Consider the following 27135-nt stretch of genomic DNA (forward strand, 5'->3'; position numbering starts at 1 on the left):
TCATTTAATAAAAAATCAAAATTTTCGTATGATACTAGAAAGTTTTCCGATACACATTGTACCAAATTTCAATACCATATATATGTTATAAAATCTTATGATGCTTTAATCAAATATTTATAAATTCAATTTTAAAAGATAAAATACAATAATTTCAAGTATATTTAATAACAATAATTTAATCATCCAAATATCATACATATTATAATTTAATAAAAGAATCTTAGTTTAAAAGAAACCTTAAAGTAATAATATTTTTCATAAAATATTTTTACCAAAATCAATTAACAAAGGGGAAACCATACCACGTAAAGATTATATAAATTTCTTTGCATAATGATTACCCATAATGCGCAGGCCTCAATTGAAGACTAAAATAACAGTAGCTCTAGAAGGCAATCGACAACAGCTTGAGTAGCAAATTTGAGTGACTAATTATTGCATTGGTTGTTGCTCGAAATGGGTAAGGCTTGGTGAAAAGGAAATTTTTTTGTGACTTATGGAGATAAACAATTAAAAGAGAATCGTGTTGATAACGTGTTATAAAATAAATAGATAGAGAGTAAAGAACAAAGAAAATAGGAGAGCAAAAGAGAGTGCATTTTATTGATCAATCAGAATATTTACAAAGCTTCTCCAAAGTCTCTATTAATAGGGATAAGAAATATAAATGAAGTAGATATCTACTTCTAATGACTCTAAGAATTTAAAGTACATCAAAACTTATCTTGATCTTGATGGACATCCACTTACTAAAATATTCATAACAATTTGAAATTTTTAATTCCATTAACTACTATTACTTTTTAAAACATTTAATTTTTTATAAAATAATATTTTAGGGTAAACTACAAAAATAGACACTTTTGTTTACCTTAGATTACATTTTAGTCACTTATGTTCGAAATATTATGTTTTAGTTACTTACGTTATCATTTTGTTACGAAGTGGTCACTCTACCATTAAACTTCATTACCTCCATAACGGCAGTCCTACGTGGTAGTCCAAATGGGTTTTAAATGCCAACTTGGATGTCCAGTTGCTGGGATGAAAATAGGTTTTTAATTAAATAAATTTAATTTAGACTGCCACATACGACATCCAAGTTGGCATTTAAAACCCATTTGGACTGCCACGTAGGACTGCTGTTAGGGAGGTAACGGAGCTTAACGATAGAGTGACCACTTCGTAAAAAAATGATAACATAAGTGACTAAAACATAACATTTTAAACATAAGTGACTAAAATAAAATCTGAGGCAAACAAAAGTGACTATTTTTGTAGTTTACCCAATATTTTATGCATATTTATGCATGAGTTTTATGCTTAACCAGTGAATAATAACATGATACTTCATCATTATATAAAATAAAAAAAGACGTATAAATAAATTATAATTAATTATGAATTATAACTATAATAAATATGAATAATTCTCGAGTTTAAGATTTAGGGTCTCAACTTTAAAGTTGACAATTTTAGAATTTATTTACAATCAATTATTGGTGTGTTTATGGATATCATGTTATGGTGTGAATGTACATGTTATAAACTTGATATTGGTTGGACTTGAATGCTTATTTATGCCATGGTTGCATGTGCATTGTTGAGCTTAGGTTGGTACCACATTGGGTGAGATATATGGCTTGGAAAATAGCCTATTTTTGTCCACACGAGCAGCGACGCAGGCATGTGTCTCAACCGTGTGTGACACACGGCCAGGTGACATGGCTGTATGTCCCCTAATACTTCTATAGAAATCAAGTCAGTAGCTTCACACGGCTTAGCACACGGGCGTGTGGCTTGGCCGTGTTGCACAAGTCAGTATACCCTTCAGTTTTCACACGGCCTGGCACATGGGCGTGTAAGGCCATTTCGAAGGGTACACAGCCTGGCACACGGGCGTGTGTTCTTGCCGTATGACCCAAGTCAGTGAGTTATACGGGGTAGGACAAGGGCTGGGAACGACCGTGTGTCCCATTTCGAATGCCCACACGGCCTGAGACACGAGCGTGTCACTTGGCCGTGTGAGACACACGACCTGGCCACACGGGCGTGTGTGCCCTGCACTTTGAAAATTTTCCATGTTTTTTTAAAAATTCCTTAAGTACTCGGTTTAGTCTCAAACCACTTTTAATGACTATTTAGGGCCTCAAGGGATCGTATTAGGGACTATATGAATGAATTTGAATGGCTTTTGTTTGGAATAAGAAATGAATATGAAATGTATAATTGTTTGAGTTATAAGTTCGGTAATACTTTGTAACCCTGTTTCAGTGTCGGATACGGGTTAGGGGTGTTACAATTGTCTAGTGTAAAAATAAAGTAAGAAATAGGCGTTAAGCCTAATAGTTAACATTTTAGTATCCTCTATTATGCATCCAAGTTTAAGCCACCCATTCCCCAATGTGCATTTTTATTTTCAACAAGAAGGATAAATTACCATGCCATCCCTAGGGTTCCCAAACCTTAGGTATTTAGTCCCTCTTTTCCTAATTACACTTGAATTTTGCTTTCTTTTTTATCCCAAGTAGAATTTTACCTTTTTTTTCCTCTATTTCTTCTCATTGTTCTTTTCCATCCTCTTCTTTGTATCATATTTTTTTTCCTTTGCGAAAATTATTTTTGCTTCTCAAATCAAAATCAATCTCCGTTAAAATCATTTTTCCTACAGGCTGTCAATTTCGTCATGGCCGGTGAAAAGTGTGTGTTCTTTTACAAGTGAATCAGAGCAAACCATGTCTAGGAATAGGGCCACACGGTCCCTCACATGGCTATATGCCCTGCAGACCCTAGGCCAATTTGTGAACCACACGGTCTCCTACATGGTCGTGCCCTTCATATAGGTTAACTTTTGCATTTACGACACGACCACAATCTATTACACGGCCTGACAACACAGCCGTGTTGATACGAGTCACAAAGGCCCAACTCAAGCTCAAGAACGTGATTGGCTCAAATTACCACAAGGCCCAATAAGGAGGCCAAAGGCCAGGCAAATGCGTACGAAACTAAATGGAACCATTCAAGACTTCATTAGCAAGGCCTTAGATGCGTATACAAAGGAAAAAGAAAATCAAGATTCACTTTTTTGTTTTCAAGAAAATCAAGAAACCGAATCTTGGTCCAATTTTGTTTTTTTGAGCGATTTCAAGAATCAAGAAAATCAAGATTTCAAATCTTGGAAATCTTGGTCCAAGAAACTGAATCTTACAGCTAAGACGCATTGGATCTCAGTTATGAGCATTAACGAACCAATTTGGGGAGAGAACAGATTACAAGCCCAAGTTCTTGAAGATACGGCCCAATAAGATGTTCCAAACCCAACCAAGAAGTTTAAACTAGACTTAGTTGAAAATCAGGCCAATTTGTCAAAGTGGCCCAATTTGTTAAGTTTTAATTCTTTAAATACTTAGTTTTAATTTTTAGACTTTATGAATAAATGTCTATGTAAAAATTCAATCCAAGAGGCCCATTTAAAGGCCCTGGACGAAATTCCCTTGAAAGTCAACAATTAGGGTTTTTTTTTTTAGTTTCCTAGTAGGATTAGGAAAGTAGTTAGAAGGCCTATATACATGGCTTGGCCGGCCACCCTTGAGGACATAACATTGAATTCAGATTTTTTTTGTGGAGTGAAAACTCTCTTTGAGTTTCTCCAAGAATTCTCTCTTGAGTTTTCTTTAGAAGAAAATTTAACAATCTTTTTTATTGTGGGAGCCATCTTCAACCTTCATTTTGCCGTGTTTTTACATTGGAGGGAAGATTAGAGCCGTTTGAAGGGAGTTGTGAAATCTTTCTTGATTTCAAGGCTTCTTAGGACTTTATCCATCTTTCTTGTTGTTTGTCTTCTTCAATTATTTTTGTTTGTGCCGAATTGTTGATTAACTTGGTTTAATTGTTCTTGTTGCATTTCCATCCATTCCAAGCTTCAAGGATCTGTTCGGCATCATTCTTTGGCATCAAGAAATGTTCTTTATTCATCCTTTCTTGCTGCCCAAGTATCATTCTAATTCAATTTGGGTTTCTTGGTCTGTTGAGTTTAATTTTCTGTTTTGTGTTTTCCTTATCAGATACAGCTTTGGGAGTCTTCCTTGAAGTTAGATTTCGTTTTCTTTGCTTCCAAACAACGCTATTAATAAGTGTTTTGACTCTTGGCATTTACGACACGACCACAATCTATTACACGGCCTGACCACACAGCCGTGTTAATACGAATCACAAAGGCCCAACTCAAGCTCAAGAACGTGATTGGCTCAAATTACCACAAGGCCCAATAAGGAGGCCAAAGGCCAGGCAAATGCGTACGAAACTAAATGGAACCGTTCAAGACTTCATTAGCAAGGCCTTAGATGCATATACAAAGGAAAAAGAAAATCAAGATTCACTTTTTTGTTTTCAAGAAAATCAAGAAACCGAATCTTGGTCCAATTTTGTTGTTTTAAGCAATTTCAAGAATCAAGAAAATCAAGATTTCAAATCTTGGAAATCTTGGTCCAAGAAACTGAATCTTGTAGCTAAGACGCATTGGATCTCAGTTACGAGCATTAATGAACCAATTTGGGGAGAGAACGGATTACAAGCCCGAGTTCTTGAAGATACGACCCAATAAGATGTTCCAAGCCCAACCAAGAAGTTTAAACTAGACTTAGTTGAAAATCAGGTCAATTTGTCAAAGTGGCTCAATTTGTTAAGTTTTAATTCTTTAAATACTTAGTTTTAATTTTTAGACTTTATGAATAAATTTCTATGTAAAAATTCAGTCCAAGAGGCATTTAAAGGCCTTGGATGAAATTCCCTTAAAAGTTAACAATTAGGGTTTTTTTTTTAGTTTTCCTAGTAGGGTTAGGAAAGTAGTTAGAAGGCCTATATATATGGCTTGGTCGGCCACCCTTGAACAAATACACATTGAAATCAGATTTTTATTGAGTGAAAAATTCTCTTTGAGTTTTCTCCAAGAATTCTCTCTTGAGTTTTCTTTAGAAGTAGTTTTAACAATCTTTTTGATTGTGGGAGCCATCTTCAGCCTTCTTCTTGCCGTTGTTCTACATTGGAGAGGAGATTAGAGCCGTTTGAAGGGAGTTGTGAAATCTTTCTTGGTTTCAAGGCTTCTTAGGACTTTATTCATCTTTCTTGTTGTTTGTCCTTCTTTAATTGTTTTTGCTTTTGCCGATTTATGGATTAACTTAATTTAATTGTTCTTGTTGCGTTTCCAACCATTCCAAGCTTCAAGGATCTGTTTTGCAACATTCTTTGGCATCAAGAAACGTCCTTTAATTCATAATTTTCCTCATTTTTGCCCTCCAAGTATTCTGCTTCTAATCCAATTCGATTTGCTGAGTTTTTGAGTTTAATTTGCTGTTTTGTGTTCTCCTTGTCAGATTCGGCTTGAGGATTTTTTTCCTTGAAGATAATTTCGTTTTCGTTGCGTCCAAACAACCCTATTAATAAGTGTTTTGATTATTATCTGATTCTTTCTTCTTTTGTGGCGTTTCTTTATATATCTATTGCTGCCAAGATTGATTTTCTGTTTTCATTTCAGATCCAAGTGTCTATCATTTTCGTAGGATTTTCCCGTGACTTGACAACTCGATCTTGGTCCACGCACAACCCTCTATCACGTGTGACCCCTGTTTTATAGTTTTGCCTAGAAATTTATGCTATATGCAGTTTAGTCCTTAGATATTCCCTTAAACTATTTTTAGAGTTTTATTTCACTCAATTGAGACTCTGAAAATATGAATATTTTGGAATCCATGATCTGATTGACTGAACTACTATTGTTATGTGCATGATATGTGAATGATACATGCCCACTGTCTTTGTGTTTCTAAAAAACTGCTACTGTTAAAATCCTACCACTATATTACTGAATATTGCATATTAAGCATGTCTACTACTTCTGAACTAAACTGTTACTAGCATGTCATACTGCACCATATGGGGTGGGACGTTTTGAAAGGAGGAAGTTTTGGTAGTTTCATTATCTGTGACTCTGGTGGTTCATCCACAAATTTTCTGGCAGCTCTTATCTGCAAATACGTTGTGCATTCACAACCTACTAGCAGTTTATCTGTAAATTTTCTGGTGGTTTATCCACAACGTAGTGTGTAGGGATTGATGAGTTCCGGGGAACTCTTACTATGGTCTGTAGTGGAGTTGGGTAGGATCTTTTCTATTAAACTGAAACTGCATTGCATTCATAAAGCATGTGCATACAATATTGTGAATTCAGAGATGATATATGGATGAGTTAATCTGAAATACCGATATTCTGAAATTGCTATTGTGAATTACTCTAAATGTCATGATTCAATATGTTTTGTCTATCGGTTGCACTGATTTTCTTATGATTGAACTCATACTGAACTTCTTAAGGCTCATTCCCCCTTATTTTCTATCTTTATAGATAACCCACCAGGTTATGAGGCAGACACAACATATAGAGGGCTCTAAACCGTTTTCTTTTATATAAAAGTATTTAGGCATATTTTATAATTCCTATAATTTTGGAATTGTATTTATTTATTTAAATTGTGGCATGAGACTTATGTTTAGGGTTTATTTAGCATGTATGATTTTTAATTTAAATTTAGGATATTGAACATGGAATTAGATTTAGTTATGCATAAAATAATTTTGATTATACTTAATTAAAACTAAATTGAATATCACTTTTTCACTACTAGATAAAGAATAAATTTTGAGTAATAAATAAATTGAAAATTAAGTAAGTTTTCAAAAGTAGTCACCATTACAAGAAAAATATTTTACTTAGTCGGGTTTTGTTAACACATGAGTTTTCTAGAAATAGACTAAGTTTTCTCCTAAAATAAACAAATATTTTAAAATGACTGTTTTATAAAACTCCAATAGTCTACTGGGTCATTTTGGTGGTTAATGTAATCTTCCGAATTCGAATCTAACGTCTAGAGCGGGTTGAGGGGTTACATAAATATTGTATAAATATGCATATAAGAAACTAGAATCATTCATTTATGTAGATGTTGTATACAATAAAAAAGAAGAAGAAAAAGAAGAAATATTTAGTTAAATTAATTATTTGAAAATACAGTTCTTAAAAAAAATCAAATTCTATATCTAAGTTTGGTGTGTTTCATTATAAAAAAGAAAGAAAGAAAGAAAGTAAATTTGATTAGTAACCATATTTATTTATGAAAATATTGATTGTACAATCAATATCTGCAAGAAAATTGCACAACCAAATTTAGATTGTAGATTAAATATTAAACTTAGTAATATAGCCTTATGGTGTTTTAAATTTTATTACACAAAAAAGGGATTGTCTAGAATTAAATTAAGAATTAATACCAATAAAAATTAAACAATGGAAGCCATTTATTATTACATCATTGTTTTAGAATCAAACAAATTAAAAATTAATTAAGGTATCAATTTGGAATAAGAAATTAGATCACTTGCAAAACGAAATGATTGAATCGGTTTTTAATATTTATAATTTTTTAATAACTTATTTAATTAAATAATTTGAGGAATTTGTAAAAATTAAATTGATGTGGCAGAATATTAAAAGTTTAGAGGGGCGTGACCAGAATCAAATTATGAACAGGTGTTGAGTAATTAAAAACAAAGATAAAATAAGAAATGGGAATGTAGGAGACGTGGCAGGAGATGATTCCCGCAAGGTATCAACCGTAAAGAAGGGCACAACGTGTATAGGGGAACAGTTGGGTTGTCGTGGACAGAAGGCAGAAACAACATTCTTTTGAGCCAACCATCATGACTTGGTTGGTCCATGACTTCTCCATTTATACTACAAGGATCTTTCTTCCAAACTCATTGGAGAATATTATAAATAATTTCACTTTTCATTATTCACTTGTTTCCACTTTTTCTTTTTTCCTTTTTCTTTTTTTTGTCAACTCATCCAGAAGTGAGTGAGAGAAATGGAGTAGACAAGTAGCACTTTCCCATTAAAACCTCCATCAATCAATCAAATGCTCATATAAATAATTAGTAAAGAAAATTACATTAATGTAAAGTTGCAGAAATTATGGTGCTTTCCCTTGACTTGTTCCTTTGCTTGCTTTCTTGTGATTGTGCAGTCCAGTTACACTCATGGGTGAGTAAAGTACCCCCCCCCCTCTTCTTCTAAAGCATCGAGTATATTTGATCAGTTTTGCTTTTTTGGTTTTTCTGGGTTTTTTTGGTTCCATGGGGAGTGATGGGTTTTTGTGGTTTAATAGAAATTGTTGAGACTATTTAACTAATTTGAGGTGTTTCTTACTTGTTTTTAAAGTAATGGGAAATGTTAGTGGTAGAGAAGATGGTGAAGGAGGTTCAGGAGCAAAGAAGAATGGAAATGAAGTGGATAACGAGCAATTTAATTCAGACCCAATGCTTCACTCCCCTCCACATAGTCCTAATGAGTCTTATCAGCCTCCTTTCCTTTTCCCTCCACAGGTTAGTACTTTATTATTCTTTTCTCTTCCTTGTTTGGTAGGGTTGAATTGAAGGGTGGAATCACATGAGGACAGACTTGATTCAGTGGAGCATATATATATATATATATATATATATATATAGTTTTAGTTTGGGAACATGAATATGAAAATTTGTATTTGGATTTTATTTATTATAAATTATAAGAATGAAATGCTTACCTTGTAAAATACTAGATTTTTTGTTAATGAAAAAGATTGATATTAGATCTGAATTTGATTCTGGATTAGACTTATCTCTAAAGCAAAGGGAAAAGAAACCCTCTATAGAGATTTAGTGCCACTACATTGCTATGCCCAGAAATTGACATCTGAAGTGCTTGTTCATGATATGGAATATATAAATGCAGTATATATTAACTGAAAGAAAAACCACTAACATCTGTATTGAATTTGTATGTTTAGATCCCTATGTTTCCCTGGCTAAGATCTGCTGAAATGATCCAAACTCAAACTCAAAATGATATGTTAATGCAAAACACTACGCGGTACGAAGATATCCGTAGTGAGAATAACTTGCCATGGGAATACAACGATTCAGGCAGAGCTCCGGATTTACAGGTATTCTGAAGCTTCTTTTCTAAATCTTTGCCATGTTGGTAATAAATGGGTAATTGTGTTAGCCACCATTTCATCTCATTCTATTCTTGCCTTTTCCATTGTTTACTTGGACAGAATCTTTAACTGTTCCTACAAAGCAAGTGGTCTCAGGACATAGAATTTTGGAACCATAAATAAGTTTCTTGATTCTATTTTGACCTAACTTAGAGTTGAAATCATAGGCAAATAAATATTGATGTTTTGAAGTAGTATTCCACTTTAGGCCTGTTTAATCTTGGTTTTGGCTGTTTAAATCAAACTAGTTTTTGGAACCAAAGTAAAAAGCTCCATGCTAGGTGATTTGATTTTTTTTAAAAAAAAACTGGGTTGAAGTAAAATTATGAAAATATCTTTATTTATAATTCAACCCTTAACCAAAATATATGATTTGGTTGCACTGAAGTGTAATTCCTTAAAATATTTCCATATTCAGTACGTAATTAAATTAAGTATTATATTTAGACTATTTAATTTTTAATTAGCACTACTTTCTTACCTAGTCATCATTAAATCGTTATGTCTGACTGAGCTGATTGGAATCATTTTCTATTATTTTATATGATTTTAATATTTAAAATGTGATTACATGTTCAAATTAATATTTACAATTTATAGTTCATAAATAATAATTTGAATATTATGTGAATTTATTTTAGTTTCCAATTTAAAATGAATATTTTGATTTTAAGACACTTGAAATTAAAAATATATATTTATAACAATTTTTTAAAAATTTAACCTCAGTAACAGTACTAAACTAATTGTCATATAATTAAATGCCTTGGAGGTTTACAAATTCATTATTTTCTTTTTCTTTTTTACAAAATAGCATGGATTAATATAACAAAGAAAGTTCAATCCTTTTTTCATCATGTCTTTCTCTTTTAGAGTTAGATAGGTCAAGTAAAACTATAGGAGAGGATTAACTTCCTCACTAATTATCTGTTCACTTTTTAATGTTTGGAATTAAATTGCTTCATTAATGGTTAGTATCATTGTTGCGATTGAAAATTGTTTTTGAAAAGCGCTATAATTTTTTAATTTTAAGTGATGTTTTTGTTAAAAGTATCATAAACAGTTACTATGTTTATTTTAGACATGATATTGAAAAATATAAATAAATTAATTTAAATTTTATTCAAACCATATTTGAGATAGATTAAAGCATTAGATTTACAGTTAAGATCAGTGCATGAAAAGGATCTCAACATGCTTCAAGATTTAAATCATTTCAAAGAACCAAATGGTACATAGGTGGAATCTTTGGCCTATCTTGAATGGAGACGGAACATTTATCTTTGAACTGTCACCAAATAGTGTATGAAAATGCAGTGCTATCTTGAATTAGATAATTCACACATGCTAATATGAGACTTCTTCAGTATGATGGCCAGAATGTTCGAAATTGTTTAATTCAAGAAGAAAAATAAGAGCCTGGGATGCATTACTGGCTCTCTAAAGAACCATTTCAGTTTATACTTCCCTTTTCATTGTGCTTCGACTGTACTATATTCTACTGCTGCACATAGATTGGAACCTTGCCATACAAATTTTAATGTTGCTTCTTACGTGCAAAAACAGTTAGATCATGTATTCTTGTACCTTTTGTCTTGTTTTTCTTTTCCCCCCTCTTAAATTTGGCTGCTTACCTCTTTAATCATTACCAAAAAAGATAAACCTTTTACTTTCTGCATAACTCATGGAACACTAGGTGTATTGAAGGCAGGGATTGGGTGCCCTGAGCTAGAAACCTTGGCTCTTACTAGTTACTGCTACCCTGCTATGTTTGTAGGGTCTCAAATTTACAGCCTATTTTATGGTCTGCATTTCTGTATTCTCATTTGCTTCGAAGGAATAGGCTTGTAATTCTTTGTTTCTTTATCATAATAGTTGTTGTTTTGCGTAAATGGAATATTTTATTTCACTGTATGTACGATATCTTTCCATTTGAATCTTTAAGGTGATACAATGCTGCTTGTTGACTTCTTGTTACATGCTTTCATGTTAGAAGGGGTTAAACTTTATAGCAATATTCATTGTTGCAAAACCATTGGCATGGTGTCATTCTACTCTTAATGTCCCTGGTTATGCTGTAAACTTGAAGGAGATTGGTTTCTGCATATTATGCTAAAAGGAAATGAAATTGCTTGAAAATTTGTACAACATTCGTTAAAAAGAAAAGAAAAGAAAAGAAAAGCTTGTTTATGAAGGCTTTCTATTATCTACCACATGATTTGGCATATATAAGGACACACGTTGATAGAGATACATGTAATGGAAAATCCAATCGAGTTGCATTTCTTTCTCCAGATCTCTGAGGCTCCCTTGCTCAGACCTGGTCAAATGATGCAAATCCGAAATGATCCACTGGTACAAAAGTCTACGCGCTACAAGGATTTCCACCAAGAGCAGAAGAGAGCAGTGATGATAACATGGTGTTTTGGTGGCAAGCGAGTAGCTATTACTGGATCATGGGACAATTGGAAGACCATGTACTGGAATCTCTATTATGGTGTCTATGTTTGAAGTTCCATTCTTTAGCTTGAGCAGTTTTCTTTTCACAATCTAAGTTGCAGTAACTTTTATTTCTTCTCCTTTCAGAGAACCCTTGCACTCTTTGGGTAAAGATTTCATTATCATGAAGATGCTCCCATTTGGTGTTTACCACTACCAATTCATTGTAGATGAGCTGAGGAGATATGCTCCAAACTTACCGTGCGAATTTGATGAGTCTGGGAATGCTTATAACATTTTGGATTTGCAGGTATTTTCAAACTTCGTTTTTCATTTGGATTGCAGATTCATGCAAGCAGAGATAGGCTATCCCTGAATCGGGAGCCTGTTAGTTGTTATATAACAAGAAGGATAGATATATACATATTATTAGTATGTGAGTCTATTTGTAGCAGCTCCAGCTGCTGGACTTCCTCTTATGCTGTATCAGTAGCTGAAGAGCTTAAATGATCCAACAAGATAAAGTAATGATCCCTGGTATCTGATAAATCGGTATAAAGGAAGAGAAATTGCAGTTGTATCTGTAGTCTGGCAGTTGCTTTCAGCAAGGACTCCATATCTGCTATCATGCTTGTGTTTTCAATGGTTTGATATAAATCTGTTACTTACATATCAATGACATCAGCCTGTATATGATGCATGCTAGTTGCTAAGACTTTATAACGCAAAATTATGATTTGGAAGTGTTCATGGCATCTCTATTGCTATCTTCTCAGCTTTCAAGACTAGGAAGTTGAGAGTATTCTTCATATATTTAAGTAGCTATGGTGTAATGATACTTTGATGCATTACTTAATTTGTTGCTTGAATACCAACATTAAAAATGAGACTCTCTTGGTGTGTTGTAACAGGAGTTTGTTCCAGAAGCTCCTGAAAGCCTCTCAGAGTTCGAATCTCCACCTTCCCCGATATCGAGCTATGACAGTCAACCACTAAATGATGGTGATTTCAGCAAGCCTCCACCTGAACTGCCTTCACAGCTTCGGACAAAGATATTAGATGAGCAATCACTTTTTGTTAGGAATCCCCGGTCCTCGCGAAAGCCTTCTCATACGCTCCTGAACCATCTTTACAAGAAAGATGGCTGTGATGGTCAGTCTGTGGCGCTTTGCTCCACACATAGATTTCTTCAAAAATATGTGACTGTAGTACTATACAAATCCGTGCATAGGTAAATCAAAACTTTTGTATCTTAATGTTCTCAATGCTGCTAGTTACTGTGTGATATTGTTGGCATAATGAAAAGGAAAAGGTGGAAAGGTTATTTGCCATACGAATATGCTCTTTCAGGTCACTTTGGAGGCCATATTATAATTGGAACGATACATATAGAAGATTAGCATGACCCTGTGCAAGCATGACATGCACAAATGAATAAATGATCCAAAATTTATTACTAAGAAGTTTTGGACTGAACAAAAGCCATGTCTCTTTTAACTGATATAGAAGAACCAGTACTCAGAAATGGTCTGGTTTTGCTTGAGAAATTCACAACATAAATACTCAAAACAAGGGTGTGTTAACAACATATGCTTACAGTAGAAAGCCGAGAAGGCTGAATTAAAGGTGCATTTGGAGTAAACCAACATTGAAAAACCCAGTCTCTCAATTCTCAAAACTCATCGAACAGGAACCTTAATCCAGCCATTGGCAAAAGCAATGGCTAAGATTACAAAAGGTGTTGACATTCCAAATATTATAATGTAAGGAAGAGGGGTCTTCATGGGATTCTCTCCTTCCCTTTCTCCTGCTGTTTGCCAATACCTGCAATCAGTTTTTAAGATTCAATCAACTGGAACATGAATTGCCATGTATATCTCAAGGAAAATAATTGAGAAGCCAAATCATGCGGCTGAAAAAAGCTCACTGCTCTGGTTCTTCTTCTCTAGTTATAAATTTCTTCTTTCCTTTAGGCTTGAGCTCTCCTTCTCCTTCCCCTAACAAATCAAAACCAGTTTCTTACCAATCATTATAAGGTAAAAACTTCAGAATATACAAGACATCCAATCAAAATGAAAATGAAAATGAAAATTACCTAAGTTTGCATGAATTCTGAATTTATGGGCCCTTGTGTTATGGGAAGTGAGGGCACAAGGGAAAGCCGATGCAGAGGATGAAGAGTTGGGTAAGAGAGGAATCTGAGTGGTAAGAGAAGAAGAGAGTGCCAATTTGGCTGCCATTTTTGAGAAGGAAATTCTGCAATCTGCATGTCCATTCCTTGACTATCACATATATCTCAAATGGTATTGGATATGATATGATATGGATGTGGTGGCAGCTGATATCTGGAATAGCTGAGCTCAGATACTAACCTTATCTTGCCCAACCTATGACCCGTGCAAACGTGGCCCAATGTTATATACAATTTTGAATCATTTCTGTGTTCCTATACCTATGTACCTGTGTTCGTTTTCTTATCTTATTATTTCAAGTACCTAAGTGAAAAAATCACTTTAGTTTAGAGTTCAATTTTTCATTTAAACCTTTATCTCGTAGAAAAAAGAACATTTTCAATTCGATTATTTTTAGGGGTATAAATGACATTGATGCTCTCAAGCTACTCGAGTTCGACTCAAAAAATTCGAACTTGATTCGGTAACTATCAAGTCAATTGAGCTGAATTCAAACTTAGTAATACTAGACTTAAACAACTCGAGCTTTTCATATTTTTACATTGTTAAACTATATCATAACCCTTAATATATATTATTAACTCTAAGCTTAATTATCAAGTCAAACTTAAACTTGAATTCAAAAATTGATAAATGACCTTAATCAAGTTCAAATTTAAAAATAAAAATTCGATCGGACTCAAATTAAATACCACACCCTAAATTTCAAATCAAATTTGAGTCGAAGTAACTCAAAAACATAAAATAACATTTATCTGCACTCCTCTCCCCACAAAGGAAAAGATGAAACATGTATGTTCAATTTCCATCACCACCAATTTTTTTCGAAAGACGATTTATAAGTCATGGACATGTATGCCCCAAATTTAATTTGCTTCTGTAGCTACCTAAAACATAAGCTCGTAAGTTAGTTAATTCCTACCTAAAATAATGAAAAGGAATAATAACTTATTTGATTTTTTAATTTTTAAAAAAATTATTTTTTCATTTAAATTTTGTTCTTTTTAATTTGTACTTTTTTATCAAATCACTTCAAAATGAATAGAAAAATAATGTGTTTTAACTTAGTTGATGTTGTACACACGTGAATGACATGTCAACATTTAATTAATTTCATAAAATTTTAAAAAATTATAAAATTATTTCTAAAATTAAAATTATTAAAATTATTTAAAAGATATTTTTAAAATTTTAAAAATAATTAAATGTTGACATGTCATCTACGTGACAATCCACGTATACGCCACATCATCAAAATTAACAAACGTTATATTTTCTTTTTATTTTGGGTGATTTGACAACAAATATAAATTTAAAAGTTAAAAGAAACTAAATAAAAATTAAAATATTTTTTAAAAAAATCGGAATGCCAAAAAATTGAATGAAAATTATTAAATGTGTCCATTGAGTTGACTTAAAGCTAAATCAATTTGGTTGGTTACCTTTTTTGTCCGCAAAAACTTATTTACTAAGCATCAGTGAGCGGCTGCAGAGGATACCACCAACTTTTTAATTTCCTTTTAAGTTTTTTATTGAAATTTCAAAAACTTCTATATATTTTTTATATATTTTTAAAAAAATGTATTTTTTTATTTTATAAAATTTTGAATTTTATCAATTATTTAAATTTTAATAATTTTTAAAAAATTAGAATCAATATCTTGATAGAACATATAAGCGTTAAGGATTAAATTTATTAAATTTTTAAAATTAAGACCAAATTGAAAAGAATATGAAAACGTGATTAAATTTATTTCAATATCATAAAAATATTACGTCAATATTCGTATATGATTTAACAGAGAGTAATCAAAAAATTTCAATGAAAAAAATATGGGTAACAAACTTTCTTTTTAATTCAATGACTAAAATAAAAAGGGGAAATTACCAATAAAAGCCGTTTTTTTTAAATTTATTGAAATGGGCCGATTTTTTCATTATTTACCGAAATGGTCCATTTTCAGGGAAATCGCATCCACGTCAGCGCGATGCCAAGGTACGTGTCAGGACATCGTGTCCACGTCAGCAGGTCGCGCTAACGTGGACGCAATGTCCTCCGCGCGTGAACAGTACCCCAACGGTCAAAAATTTGACTGTTGCCCCCCCAACGGTCAAAAAAAAACTATAAATACCCCCCACACCTTTTTTTTTTCACAAACAAATCCTATCTAATATTTCCTCTCTAATCCTCTCAATTTCCTTCCAAATTTCTCTCAAACCCATATTTAATTTCAATTTCCTCTCAATTTCCTTCCAAAATTCTCTCAAATCCATATTTAATTTCAATTTCCCCTCAATTTCATTTTTTAAAATAATTTTATATTTTTTTTATATTTTTTTAAAATAATTTTAAATTTTTTTATATTTTCATCAATGGTCGGATCATTGATTCGTCTTGATAGGAATCACATATCGGTGGAGCAAATGAAAATGGTAAGTATTAAATTTAATTTTAAATATTATTTAAGATTTTTTATTTATGTATTTTAGATAATTATTAATTTATTATTTGTTATAAAAGTCGAAGATCGGTTATTGGAATGCAATATCCGGAATATGCATGCTCCTCCATCACCGTTAGTAGAGAACTACCTGCGGGAAGCGGGTTTTTAGCACGTGCCGACGGTAGGCCGGGGATGCAAGTTGGACCCGAAACTGATCAGTGCGTTGATCGAGAGGTGGAGACCCGAGACGCACACATTCCATCTTCCATGTGGAGAGTGCACTATCACTCTAGAAGATGTCCATCTGCAATTGGGATTGCCGATGGACGGGCACCAGTCACTGGGTCTGCCCAATCTAGCAATTGGGAGGCGGTGTGCTACGAGCTTTTGGGCACTATTCCGGATAAAATGGATGGAGGTAAGGTCAAGATGGGTTGGTTACGTGCCACCTTCCCTGATCCGAATGAAAATTCAACCGAAATTGAAAGAATCCGATATGCTCGATCATAAATTCTTCAAATAATTGGAGGTTATCTGATGCCCGACATGTCACGGAGCCGTGTACATCTAAGGTGGCTGCTAAAACTCGTTGATTTTAGAGGAGCCGATGAATTTAGTTGGGGGTCTGCCGTCTTGGCAACATTATATCGGGAGATGTGCGGGGCGACGCGACCGAGGAGAGCAAACATCGGAGGTTGTCTGTCACTACTGCAATCATGGGCACAGTTTCGCTTTCCATTTCTACATCCTCGAGTGAACCACCCATATATATTCCCACTCGTAACGAGGTAAATTTTATATTACATTTTGGAATTATTATGTAGATTTTTTAAAAATAAAAGTATGCTAAAAATTTATTTAATTAGGTGGAACCATCTGGCAAGTTATCGTGGATTACCGTCTGAACTTGAAGATATACGGCTTCTATTGGAGCAACGGTCGGAAGCAGAAGTAAGTATTATTGCAAATAGATATTTCCATACATTTTCTAGTCGATTGATATTTAGTATTTAGTATTTAGTATTATGTATATAACTAATATTTCTATCATGTTCATATAGTTTCAATGGACACCATACGAGGATTCGCAATTGAGCGATAATCCGGAAGAGTTTTTACAAAATCCGAACGCTTGGCACGCGAAAGTGGTGTTGATCAACTATGCAACCGTGGAGCCCCACCAGACAGACTGAGTGCTACGACAGTTTGGATGTAGACAACCGATTTCTGCGGACCCTGAGGTGTTTGACGATCACCACAAAATTGACCTTCGGCTATTAGGTACGAATTGCCCTAGATACTGGTCCGAGTACACAAAAATGTGGGAAAATCGGCATAAATATCTACCTACTCGGGAACAAATCATCGTTCCGGAGTTAGCGTGCATTCCAGAATACATGCCATGGTTTAGGATCCATGGCAAGCAGTATTTACTTACGCCAGAGGAGAGGCAACGGCAAATACGTGTCGGAAGGGAAAGGCGCGAGCCTCTAAATCCAAGATGACAAGACTACGAAGGCAACCCCTCAACAAGGCCCAGACAGTCACCCGGCTCATCATCAGCGGCCATGCAATTACCATCCCCAACGAGAGCACCGACGCAGTCACCTGACGCAGCAATTCAACAGATGATACCCACGCAACCGCCTTTCCCTATGATGCCAGGTGTGTTTCCTAGCCCTTATATGTACCCTAACCCTTACATGTATCCTTTTTCGAATCCTATGGCAGGTTGGAGCCAAATGCCCGGTTTAGCTCCATTTCCTGTTATGCCGAGCGGACCGTCGATATCTAGGCCAGTGGCGCAGGAGGGATCGCAAGGGGGGTTGTCGGGAATCTCTCCTTTTTACCAATCGCCACCAACGTATGGCTTTCAAACACCATCGTTGTTCATGATGCAAACACCTCCACATACACTATTCTTTGAAGGTGGATCATCGTCCCAAGTCCGACAACCAGATGCCGAACCGGAAGAACCACAATCACCACCGGAGGAAGAACAACTGCCGCCGGAATCTAAAGGAATGAGGAATCCATCGCGTAACCGTCGACGGCCGCCATGTGGAACCGAATCCCCCGGGCATAGACATTGATTGCCGTATTTAAATTTATTATTTGATGTAATAAAATAGAAGTTTATTTGATGTAATACGCATAGAAATTTTTTCAAGTTATTTTGATATTATTTGAAATAATAAAATAGAAGTTTATTTGATAAAATAGGCATAGAAATTTTTTGAGTTATTTTGATATTATTTGATATAATAAAATAGAAGTTCTATTTGATGTAATAAAACCCTAATTTAATTAAAACCCTAACCTAATTTAATTAAAAACCCTAACCTAACCTAATTTAATTAAAAACCCTAACCCTAACCTAATTTAATTAAAACCCTAAACCCTAACCTAATTTAATTAAAAACCCACTTTGCACTAACCTAATTTAATTAAAAACCCTAACCTAACCTAATTTTACATAATTTGATAATTTTACTAACCATTAACACAATTTTTGGACTTAATAATTTTACATAATTTGATAATTTTACTAGCCATTAACACAATTTTTGGACTTAATAATTTTGCATAATTTGATAATTTTACTAACCATTAACACAATTTTTGGACTTAATAATTTTACATAATTTTACATAATGTTAGATTTGGTAAAATGTTTTGACTGGTACTAACAATTAAGAAATTAAACTAATTTGATAATTTTACTAACAATTAATACAATTATCAATTAATAATTGAATAAAATATAATTTTTTTCTAAAATTACATTCAACTATTGCGATTAGGGCATGATCGACTTGTATAGCCTGGGTTCCTACACCATTCGCACAACTTCTATTGACTGGTTGTTTCTCGGATATCTATATTGTTCCGTATTCTAGTGGAGCAAGGTCGACCTTTTGGTTTGCGACGTAATTCTCTATCCGGTAACAGCTTAAAATGAGCAAGAGATACGGGCGGCCACTTACGTTCATCTTGGACTGGTGGGAAAACGTGTCTCCATACGTTGTACATGTTTTCTAATTTGTACACTTCGTCCACATAACTCATCGGATCCAGACGGAGTTTCTGACAAGCTGCAATAACATGAGCGCATGGATAACGAAGTGTATCAAACTTCCCACAGTCACAAGTCCTGTTTCGCAATTGTACACGATATTGCCCGCCAACAAAAACTTGGTGCGGTCTGTCAAACTCCGTCACGCAAAACCATAAATTGTCTCGATCGTGACACACTATGTGCATGATGTTTGCCCTCGCCTTCGCCTTGTTAATTTCTTGAACTACCTTACTACACCATATATGGCCACCCTGCATCTGGCCTGCATAAGTTGCTATTCGCTTTGGAAATAGCGCCGCCAAACGAAAATATGTCTCTCGCACAACCGATGTTATCGGTAGATGGCGCGTTTCTTTAAGAATAGAATTTATGCATTCTGCCAGGTTCGACGTCATATGGCCATATCGTAGGCCTCCGTCGTATGCTTGTGCCCACTATTCGAAACGTATGTTACAAAGGTAGTCCGCCCCTTCTCCGTTTCGGGATCGTAAAATTGCCAACATCTCGTGAAAACGATCTTTATTTATTTCATACCCTGCCAATATAAGATCATAGCAAATCTTTTATACCACTTCTACCAATAAAACTAATTCAAATTGACAAACGAAATAATACAGTTATAGACTAAATACCCATGTTGGTCACTTGTCGTCGTTCGCTCTTAGATGGATATTGCCTGTAGTAGTTCGAAGCAACGTGTCTTAGGCAATATCTATGGTGTATGCGCTGCCACAAGCTTCCCTCTCGATCAAATGCAGCTAGTATACCGGCGCCCCGATCTAAAATAACACAGATATCAGGTTGGGGGCACACATACCTCCTTAACCTAGAGAGAAAGAAATTCCAGTCATCAGACGACTCCCCCGGTGTTATTGCAAATGCAATTGGAAGAATTCTCCCACCGCCGTCCTGTGCCACTACACCAATAACCGATGAGTATACCTACCGAACATGAAGGTACCGTCAATTTGTACCAACGGCTTGCAGTATGGAAATGCGTCTCGGAATTGCTTAAAGGTCCAAAATAGGCGTTTGAACACTTGGCACATGTAGCAATCGACCGTTGTAGTACGCATGTTCCGTTTCAAGGTCTGTGATGGCACCTGGGACGTATCTCTCTAGAACCTGACACCACTGCCATATTTCATTATATGAGGCGTCCTACCCACTATGCATCTTCTCCAACGCCTTTTGCTTAGCTATCCAAGCCTTGCAGTAAGAGGGCGTGTACCTCATTTGGCTAGGGGTATTGGCAATTATCACCGGCACTGAAGTCCTAGGATCTGCTTTTATCGTGGGTAGTATCAAGCTAGCTATCATAGCTGAATCTATTTTGGGATGATCTTGTGAAACACCTACAGAGGGAGTACATTAAATAATGCAACATTGCAAAATAAAATTATTATTCAGATACATTAAATATTGTACCTGCAGCACATGTATGTGGACCTCTGTACTTTTTTATCTCCCATAACCCTATCATTTTCCTTAACGAGGTGACGATTTTCCATGAACATGTGCCGTCTTGCATCGCACACTTCACCTCAAACTTATCAGATTTGATTTAACAACGTGGTAATTAACGCCGTTTTTGATGCTATGCTATTTCAAAGCACCAATAAAACTATCCTTGTTGGTAAACTGATTACCAACTTCAAGTTCACCGAAATCTACCCCCGAACTTGTATGATCGCGCAATCGGTGTGGTAGATCTGGAAACTCTAACGCATTATCTGCTGACAGATCGACATTATGCATGTGGGCTGGAGGTGAGTATGCTCTGAATCATGGATTTTGTTCATCATCTGAACTCCTTTCAGCATATTCACCTTTTGTTGGAATAGGTTCCGGTTCAGAAAATAATCCCACTTCTGCACCATCCGGCCCGGGCTCTCGAGGTGAATCCACATCGGAGTCATTTTCTAACCCACAATCATCTACAGCGTACAACGTCCCCTCACCGGTTGACGTCGTAGGTAGTACGTCATCCCTTCTTCTAGGCATTTGATAACGTCCCCAGTTGGATGTACATTGACATCCACTAGAACTTGATGCAGTTCCCCAGTACGTATTTCCAGCATCAAACGTCGAGCCACCGACGTACATGTCCCATCCACCGATAGAGTGTCTTACGGGGGATGTGCATTCGACACTGTTACCGAACATGGGTTGTTCCGTATTTTGTAACCCGCTAACCGAGTGTCGGCCAGGGGTCATGTATACATCTCGAACACTGGACGGAAGTACATCAGTTGGCGACGTAAATTGTACATATAACTCAATATAAGATGCTCCACTAGCAAGATGAGTCTGCACCATTGCCTCCAAGCTACGAGCACATTTTATGTCGAACGAGTCATATATCACCGGATCAACACAAGAACAAAATCGATACGTGATTGACAGAACTTTCATTGGCGTCGTTCCGAAGATTTTACGCCTAATTCTTTTACGAAGTTCTGTCAAATCTATGTTCTGGTTAAATGACAGTCGCACCGTATTCTCCGACAAAAAAATAACACCATTCTCGGTGTGGCAAACCTCACCATCGTAGTAAATAACAGCACTAATACATTCACTCATTTTGAAACTCTAACTTTCTTAGCCTCTCTAAATTGTTTCTGCTATGGCTTATGCATTCTAAGAACATTTTCTGCCTAATTTATAGTCTCAGCCCAAACTTGCTACTGTAGCAAAATCGCGTCCACGAGGGCGCAATTTCACAATTTCTTCTCAAATAGCATCCTGATAGAAGCGATTTTATACTATTTGCTCAGAAACGTCAAAAAAATTATTTCTTACATGACCAATTGTAGCAAAATCGTGTCCACGAGGGCACGATTTCACAATTTCTTCTCAAATAACATCCTGGTAGAAGCGATTTTGTACTATTTGCTCAGAAACGTCAACTCAAAATAATTTATTCCAGGACCTAAAAACCCTAAAAAGCCTGAACCCTAAACCCTAAAAGCCAAAAAAACCAAACGTGAAAAAACGTCAAAATCGCATCCCCGAGCAGCGCTATATGTGTCAGACATCGCGTCCACGTCGAGACGACTGCCGGCGTGGACGCGATGTCCTGACATGTACCCTAACATCGCGCTGACGTGGACACGATTTACCGAAAAATGGACCATTCCGGTAAATAATCAAAAAATCGGCCCATTTCGGTAAATTTTGAAAAAAAACGACTTTTTTTGGTAAATTGCCCAAATAAAAATACACAAATAAATTATGTACAATATCATTTACCCTATTTATGATATATATTATGAGGGAAGACAAATGATAGCTAATTTTTTACATTAATTCCTACTGTCTTCATCAGTAACATATAGAAGTGTGATTTCACTATATTTTTTATTAGGAACAAGGCCTATAGTAAGAATACTTTTTTTAGTGGGACAGTAGTTCTGAAAAGATGGATTATCTATCTTTTATTTTATCTCGGATGAAATACGATCAGGCAGGGCTAACTCAACCCCCTCTAATAAAATAAGAATAGCACCCATATTCACAGCCCATTTCTTACCATTAGTAAGAACTTGTTTCAGTTGTATATCATAAGGAATTCTAACACCCGCTTCGAATGCAGTATCAGGAAGTACCACTTGTAGAACCTTAATATCCACAGGTTTATTCGCTAAATAGTAATTGGCACATACAATATGCCCAGTTATTTCTCATGGAATTTCATACCCCTCTACTGCACAAAAATAGAATATGTATTTGAAATGAAAGCCCCGATTATTATATAAATCATCAGCGATACGAAAATGGATTGATTGATTTTCTCCTTTATAAAAAAAATATTCTAAACCAAAATAAATTAAAGCAGTCCGATATAGCAAAATAATAGTTGGAGTTAGGGCAAATCACTTAACCATCGACATGTCTAATCAATTTATAATGTACATAGTTAGAAGATAGTTTCCCAAAACAATAAGTTTAAGGTTAAATTAACCTTTTTATTGGGGAGGAAAATGAAATTGTTAAAATAAATTTGCTAATCAAACAAAATTGAGTATTATAAATTTTAAAAAAATAAAAGTTAAAATTTTTTATATGTTTAAGAGTCTAATTTGATTTGATTACAAATTTGTTAGAGATACAATATAATTATAAGATATGAATGAGTCTAATATCAAAACTCTATTATTTTTCCACCAGTTAATTTATATTAATATGCTGAAAAAATTTTTGACAAATTAGGCCGAAATTCTATGAATTTATTGAATTACGTTGTTTTTGGAGAGAGAAATGAAAACACGTCTTGCAGGGCACGTTTTCACTACCACATTAGTGAAAACACGCCACATAGGATGTGCTTTTAAGAGAGAGAATGAAAACGCGTCCTCCTTTCAATGGTAATTATTCCAATGATAACTTTTTCAACGGCTAGTAGGGCTCCAACAACCATAAAAATTCCTATATAAACCCCTCTAAACTTCATTCTTTTCACTCAAATACTCTATACTCATTCTTCCTTCCTAAATCTTCAATCCCCAATTTTCAATTTTCAATCTTCAATCTTCAAATTTGAATTTTGAATTTTGAATTTTGAATTTTGAATTTTGAATTTTTAATCTGCAATTATATTTTATTTTTTTTAATTTTATTCTCTTCAATATTATTCTTTTCTTATAAATTTTAAATGGCAAATCAATTTATCCGTTTGGATGACAAACATATCTCCGACGTTCAATTACAAATAGTAAGAAAAATTATTAAATTATTTAAATTTAAATAGTTAATTATTATGTTGTTTAGATTATTAATTTTTTATATTTATATACTCAGCCCAAAAATCAGATTTTGGGGACGTACATAAACAATTTAAGTGAAGGTGCACTAGAGGTCATTCATGAACACTTGCGAGATGCAGGTTTTTTATACGCGGCTTGCATGCTCAGAGGGACTAAATTGGATCCCTCACTCATCAGTGCTTTCGTCGAGAGATAGAGACCGGAGAAGCACACGTTCCATTCCCTGCAGCGAGTGTACAATTACACTCGAAGACACCAGTTTACAACTCGGTCTATCGGTTGATGGGGATGTCGTTACGGGGCTAGTTATTAGTGCCGATTGGAGTGCAACGTGTGAGCAACTACTAGGGAAGGTGTTGAACAAGTTTAGGGTAGCCAGATCGAGATGAGATGGTTCGAGGACAACTTCCAAACTATCGAGGCTTCAACAAGCAACATTGAAAAGGAATAATTCGCGCGCGCATTCATCTTGAGGTTGATCAGGGGTATGCTAATACCGGACAAATCTCGCAATCTGGTATATTTAAGGTGGCTACTACTACTAGTCGACTTGAAAGAATCGGGATGACTTAGTTGGGGATCAGTGGGGTTGGCGATATTGTATCGAGAAATGTGTCAAGCGACAACACCGGATAAAGCTAAAATCAATGGTTGCATACTCTTTTTCCAATTATGGGCATGATACCGACCACCATTTTTATGCCCTCAAGTAGAACTCTCTTATGAATTCCTACTCGTTATATGGTAAAATTCATTCCACAATATCATTATCGTTTTTATTTTTCATTGTTGTAATTTTGAAATAACATATTATTTGAATAGGTGAAACAACCCCGCGAGACACAGCAGTATACCAACCGAGCTCGATGATATCTGACTAGCTCTAGATCAAGAAATTGAAGAGAAGGTTAGTTTATGAATTTCAAAGTTATATAATATATATTCTAGCACTTGAAATTAAATAATATGCATGTTCTAAAATTTATAAATTCGTAATGTAGTTTGTATGGATGCCATATGCGGATCCGAGGATTCAAGAATGCGTCTTAGCTGAATTTTTAGCCAATCGTAACATTTGGCATGTCAAAGTGCCATTGGTCATTTTTGAAATGGTCGAGATGCACAAATCTAGTCGAGTCATATGACAGTTCGGGTGTACGCAACGTATTCTACCATCACCTTAGGAGCTGTTTGACCTGCACAAGATCGACTTGTGAGGGAGACTCAAGGAAGATCGGCCAACATTCCAAAAGAAGTATATTAAAATGTGGGGGTATAGATACAATTTCATGCCAATGCATGAACCATTTCTAACACTGGAGTTGGCAACTTCTTCAAATTACATAGATTGGTTGAGGCGTAATGGCATTTTATATCTACTGCCGACTTTAGAGAGGAGTAAGCAATATCAATCCTAGGTCGAGAGATGAAGACGTAGTGGGATCAACATCCGCTCTATCTGTATCGGATGACTCGATTGTCGTGCAACCTCCCAGTCAGTGTGGTTCATTTATTTTTGCTTCTAACCTATTTTTTTTATCACAAGCATCATAGCACACACACCCATTCCCTGCATCATCGCATTCAATTCTTGTTTATTTTACACAACCATCACAGCACGCACAATCATTCCCTACATCAACACATTTAGCACTAGTTTAGTTTACACAAGCACCACAACACGTCCCATCATTCTTCACATTAACACCTTCTTCAGGGATATATTATGCATGACCGCCACCCATCGTTAAGGGTGAGCAAAATTTGATTCGACTCGCAAAAGTAAAAAAAAATCAAATTTTGAATTACTCGAATTGTGTTAATTGAATTAATCGAGTTAATCAAGTCAACTCAAATTTTTTTTAAATTTTAAGTTTGAATCGAGTTAAGTTTTCGAATTCGAATAATTTGAATAAACCTAATATCAAACTACCCAGCACCTAAACCACCAACTCTTCTCTTCAATTGTTTTTACTTTCCCTTCCCTTTTACCCCAAAAATCAAATCCCCCACGAATTTTTTTATCCCCCTTACCTCCAAATTTTTTTTACTTTCCCTCCCCTTTTACTCAAAAAAATCAAAATCCTCTTTTTCATCAATTTCTTTCATTTCTTCACTTCAATTTTTTTTGTATGGTCATGTTTAAAAACTTTAAAAAATATTTTTTAAAAAGATTACAAAAAATAAAAAGCACCAAAATCATTTTTTAAATTTAACTAGAACAAATATATTCGATTCAAATTCCATCTCACTTGACTCGATTCGAGAAAATTTTAAATCAAGTTAGGATTATAAAATATGATTCATCAACTCGATTAACTCAAAATTTTTAATTTGATTTGATTCGATTCGATTCGATCGAACACTCATCCCTACCCATCGTGCCATATTACATGTCAATCCCTCCAACAACACCAACGCATCCGATATTGCCTTCAATTCCCACCTTCTATTCGTAATCGAGCTATGCGACACCATATAGTGGCTCACCGATAGTGTTGCAAACACCCCCAGCATCATTGTTATCCTCGCAACTGTCGATCAACCCGTGAGGGATCAACGATGGGAAACTAGGACATGATCACAGTCAACCATGAAGGAAGGGAATGAAGTTAGCGATCAACCCCGACATGCACTTCAAGGTGAAGCCGAAGTCAACGAGAAGCCGTGTAACAGCCTATTTTCAGTGAAATAAAAATTGTAGTTTTGGGACCACAAATCTATAGAGTGAATTAATATTTTATTATTAATTCAATGTTTGTGGAATGTTTTTAAGGTCGTATTAAAATTTCGTTAAGAAATTGTGACGTTTGCATGCTTAATTACATAAAAAGGATTAAATTGTAAAAAGTAAAAAAGTAGAGTTCCATTATTTAAAGGTGTCAAATAGCTATGAAATTCTAAGGTGAGAGGACCTAGATGGTAATTAGACCATTTCTATAGTTAGTGGACATTCATGACAAGGTTTCGTTGAAATTTTGAATGTTTTTAAAGGGCAAAATAGTAAAATAATAAATAAAGATAAAAATAAATAAGTAAAAAATCATCATCTTTTCCCCATTTGCTTTCTTCTTCATCGATTCTTTAAGAAATACTTAGCTAGGGTTTGGCCAAGCTAAA

At 34.9% G+C, this 27135-nt stretch overlaps 2 protein-coding genes and 1 non-coding gene across 3 annotated transcripts; 2 read left to right on the forward strand and 1 right to left on the reverse strand.

Annotated features, from left to right (window-relative positions):
• The first annotated feature begins 7744 nt into the window (after nt 1-7744).
• On the forward strand, nt 7745-12867 carry LOC105802992 (SNF1-related protein kinase regulatory subunit beta-2-like). The gene is made up of 6 exons (XM_052634038.1): nt 7745-8101; nt 8279-8442; nt 8886-9041; nt 11391-11572; nt 11682-11844; nt 12446-12867. The coding sequence occupies exons 1-6, from the start codon at nt 8098-8100 to the stop codon at nt 12767-12769; spliced, it is 993 nt and encodes a 330-aa protein (XP_052489998.1). The 5' UTR covers nt 7745-8097; the 3' UTR covers nt 12770-12867.
• Nucleotides 12868-12883: 16 nt separating this feature from the next.
• Nucleotides 12884-12987, forward strand: LOC128042647 (U6 spliceosomal RNA). The gene has a single exon (XR_008198162.1). It is a non-coding gene; the product is annotated as a U6 spliceosomal RNA (small nuclear RNA).
• Nucleotides 12966-13846, reverse strand: LOC105802984 (uncharacterized). Its single transcript, XM_012634910.2, has 3 exons — nt 13630-13846; nt 13462-13531; nt 12966-13358 (listed from the first exon to the last, which is right to left on the reverse strand). Exons 1-3 carry the CDS (start codon nt 13772-13774, stop codon nt 13214-13216), a joined length of 360 nt encoding a protein of 119 aa, XP_012490364.1. The 5' UTR covers nt 13775-13846; the 3' UTR covers nt 12966-13213.
• Nucleotides 13847-27135: the final 13289 nt, after the last annotated feature.

Source organism: Gossypium raimondii, chromosome 7, assembly GCF_025698545.1.
Source record: "Gossypium raimondii isolate GPD5lz chromosome 7, ASM2569854v1, whole genome shotgun sequence".
Classification (NCBI taxonomy): Eukaryota; Viridiplantae; Streptophyta; class Magnoliopsida; order Malvales; family Malvaceae; genus Gossypium; species Gossypium raimondii.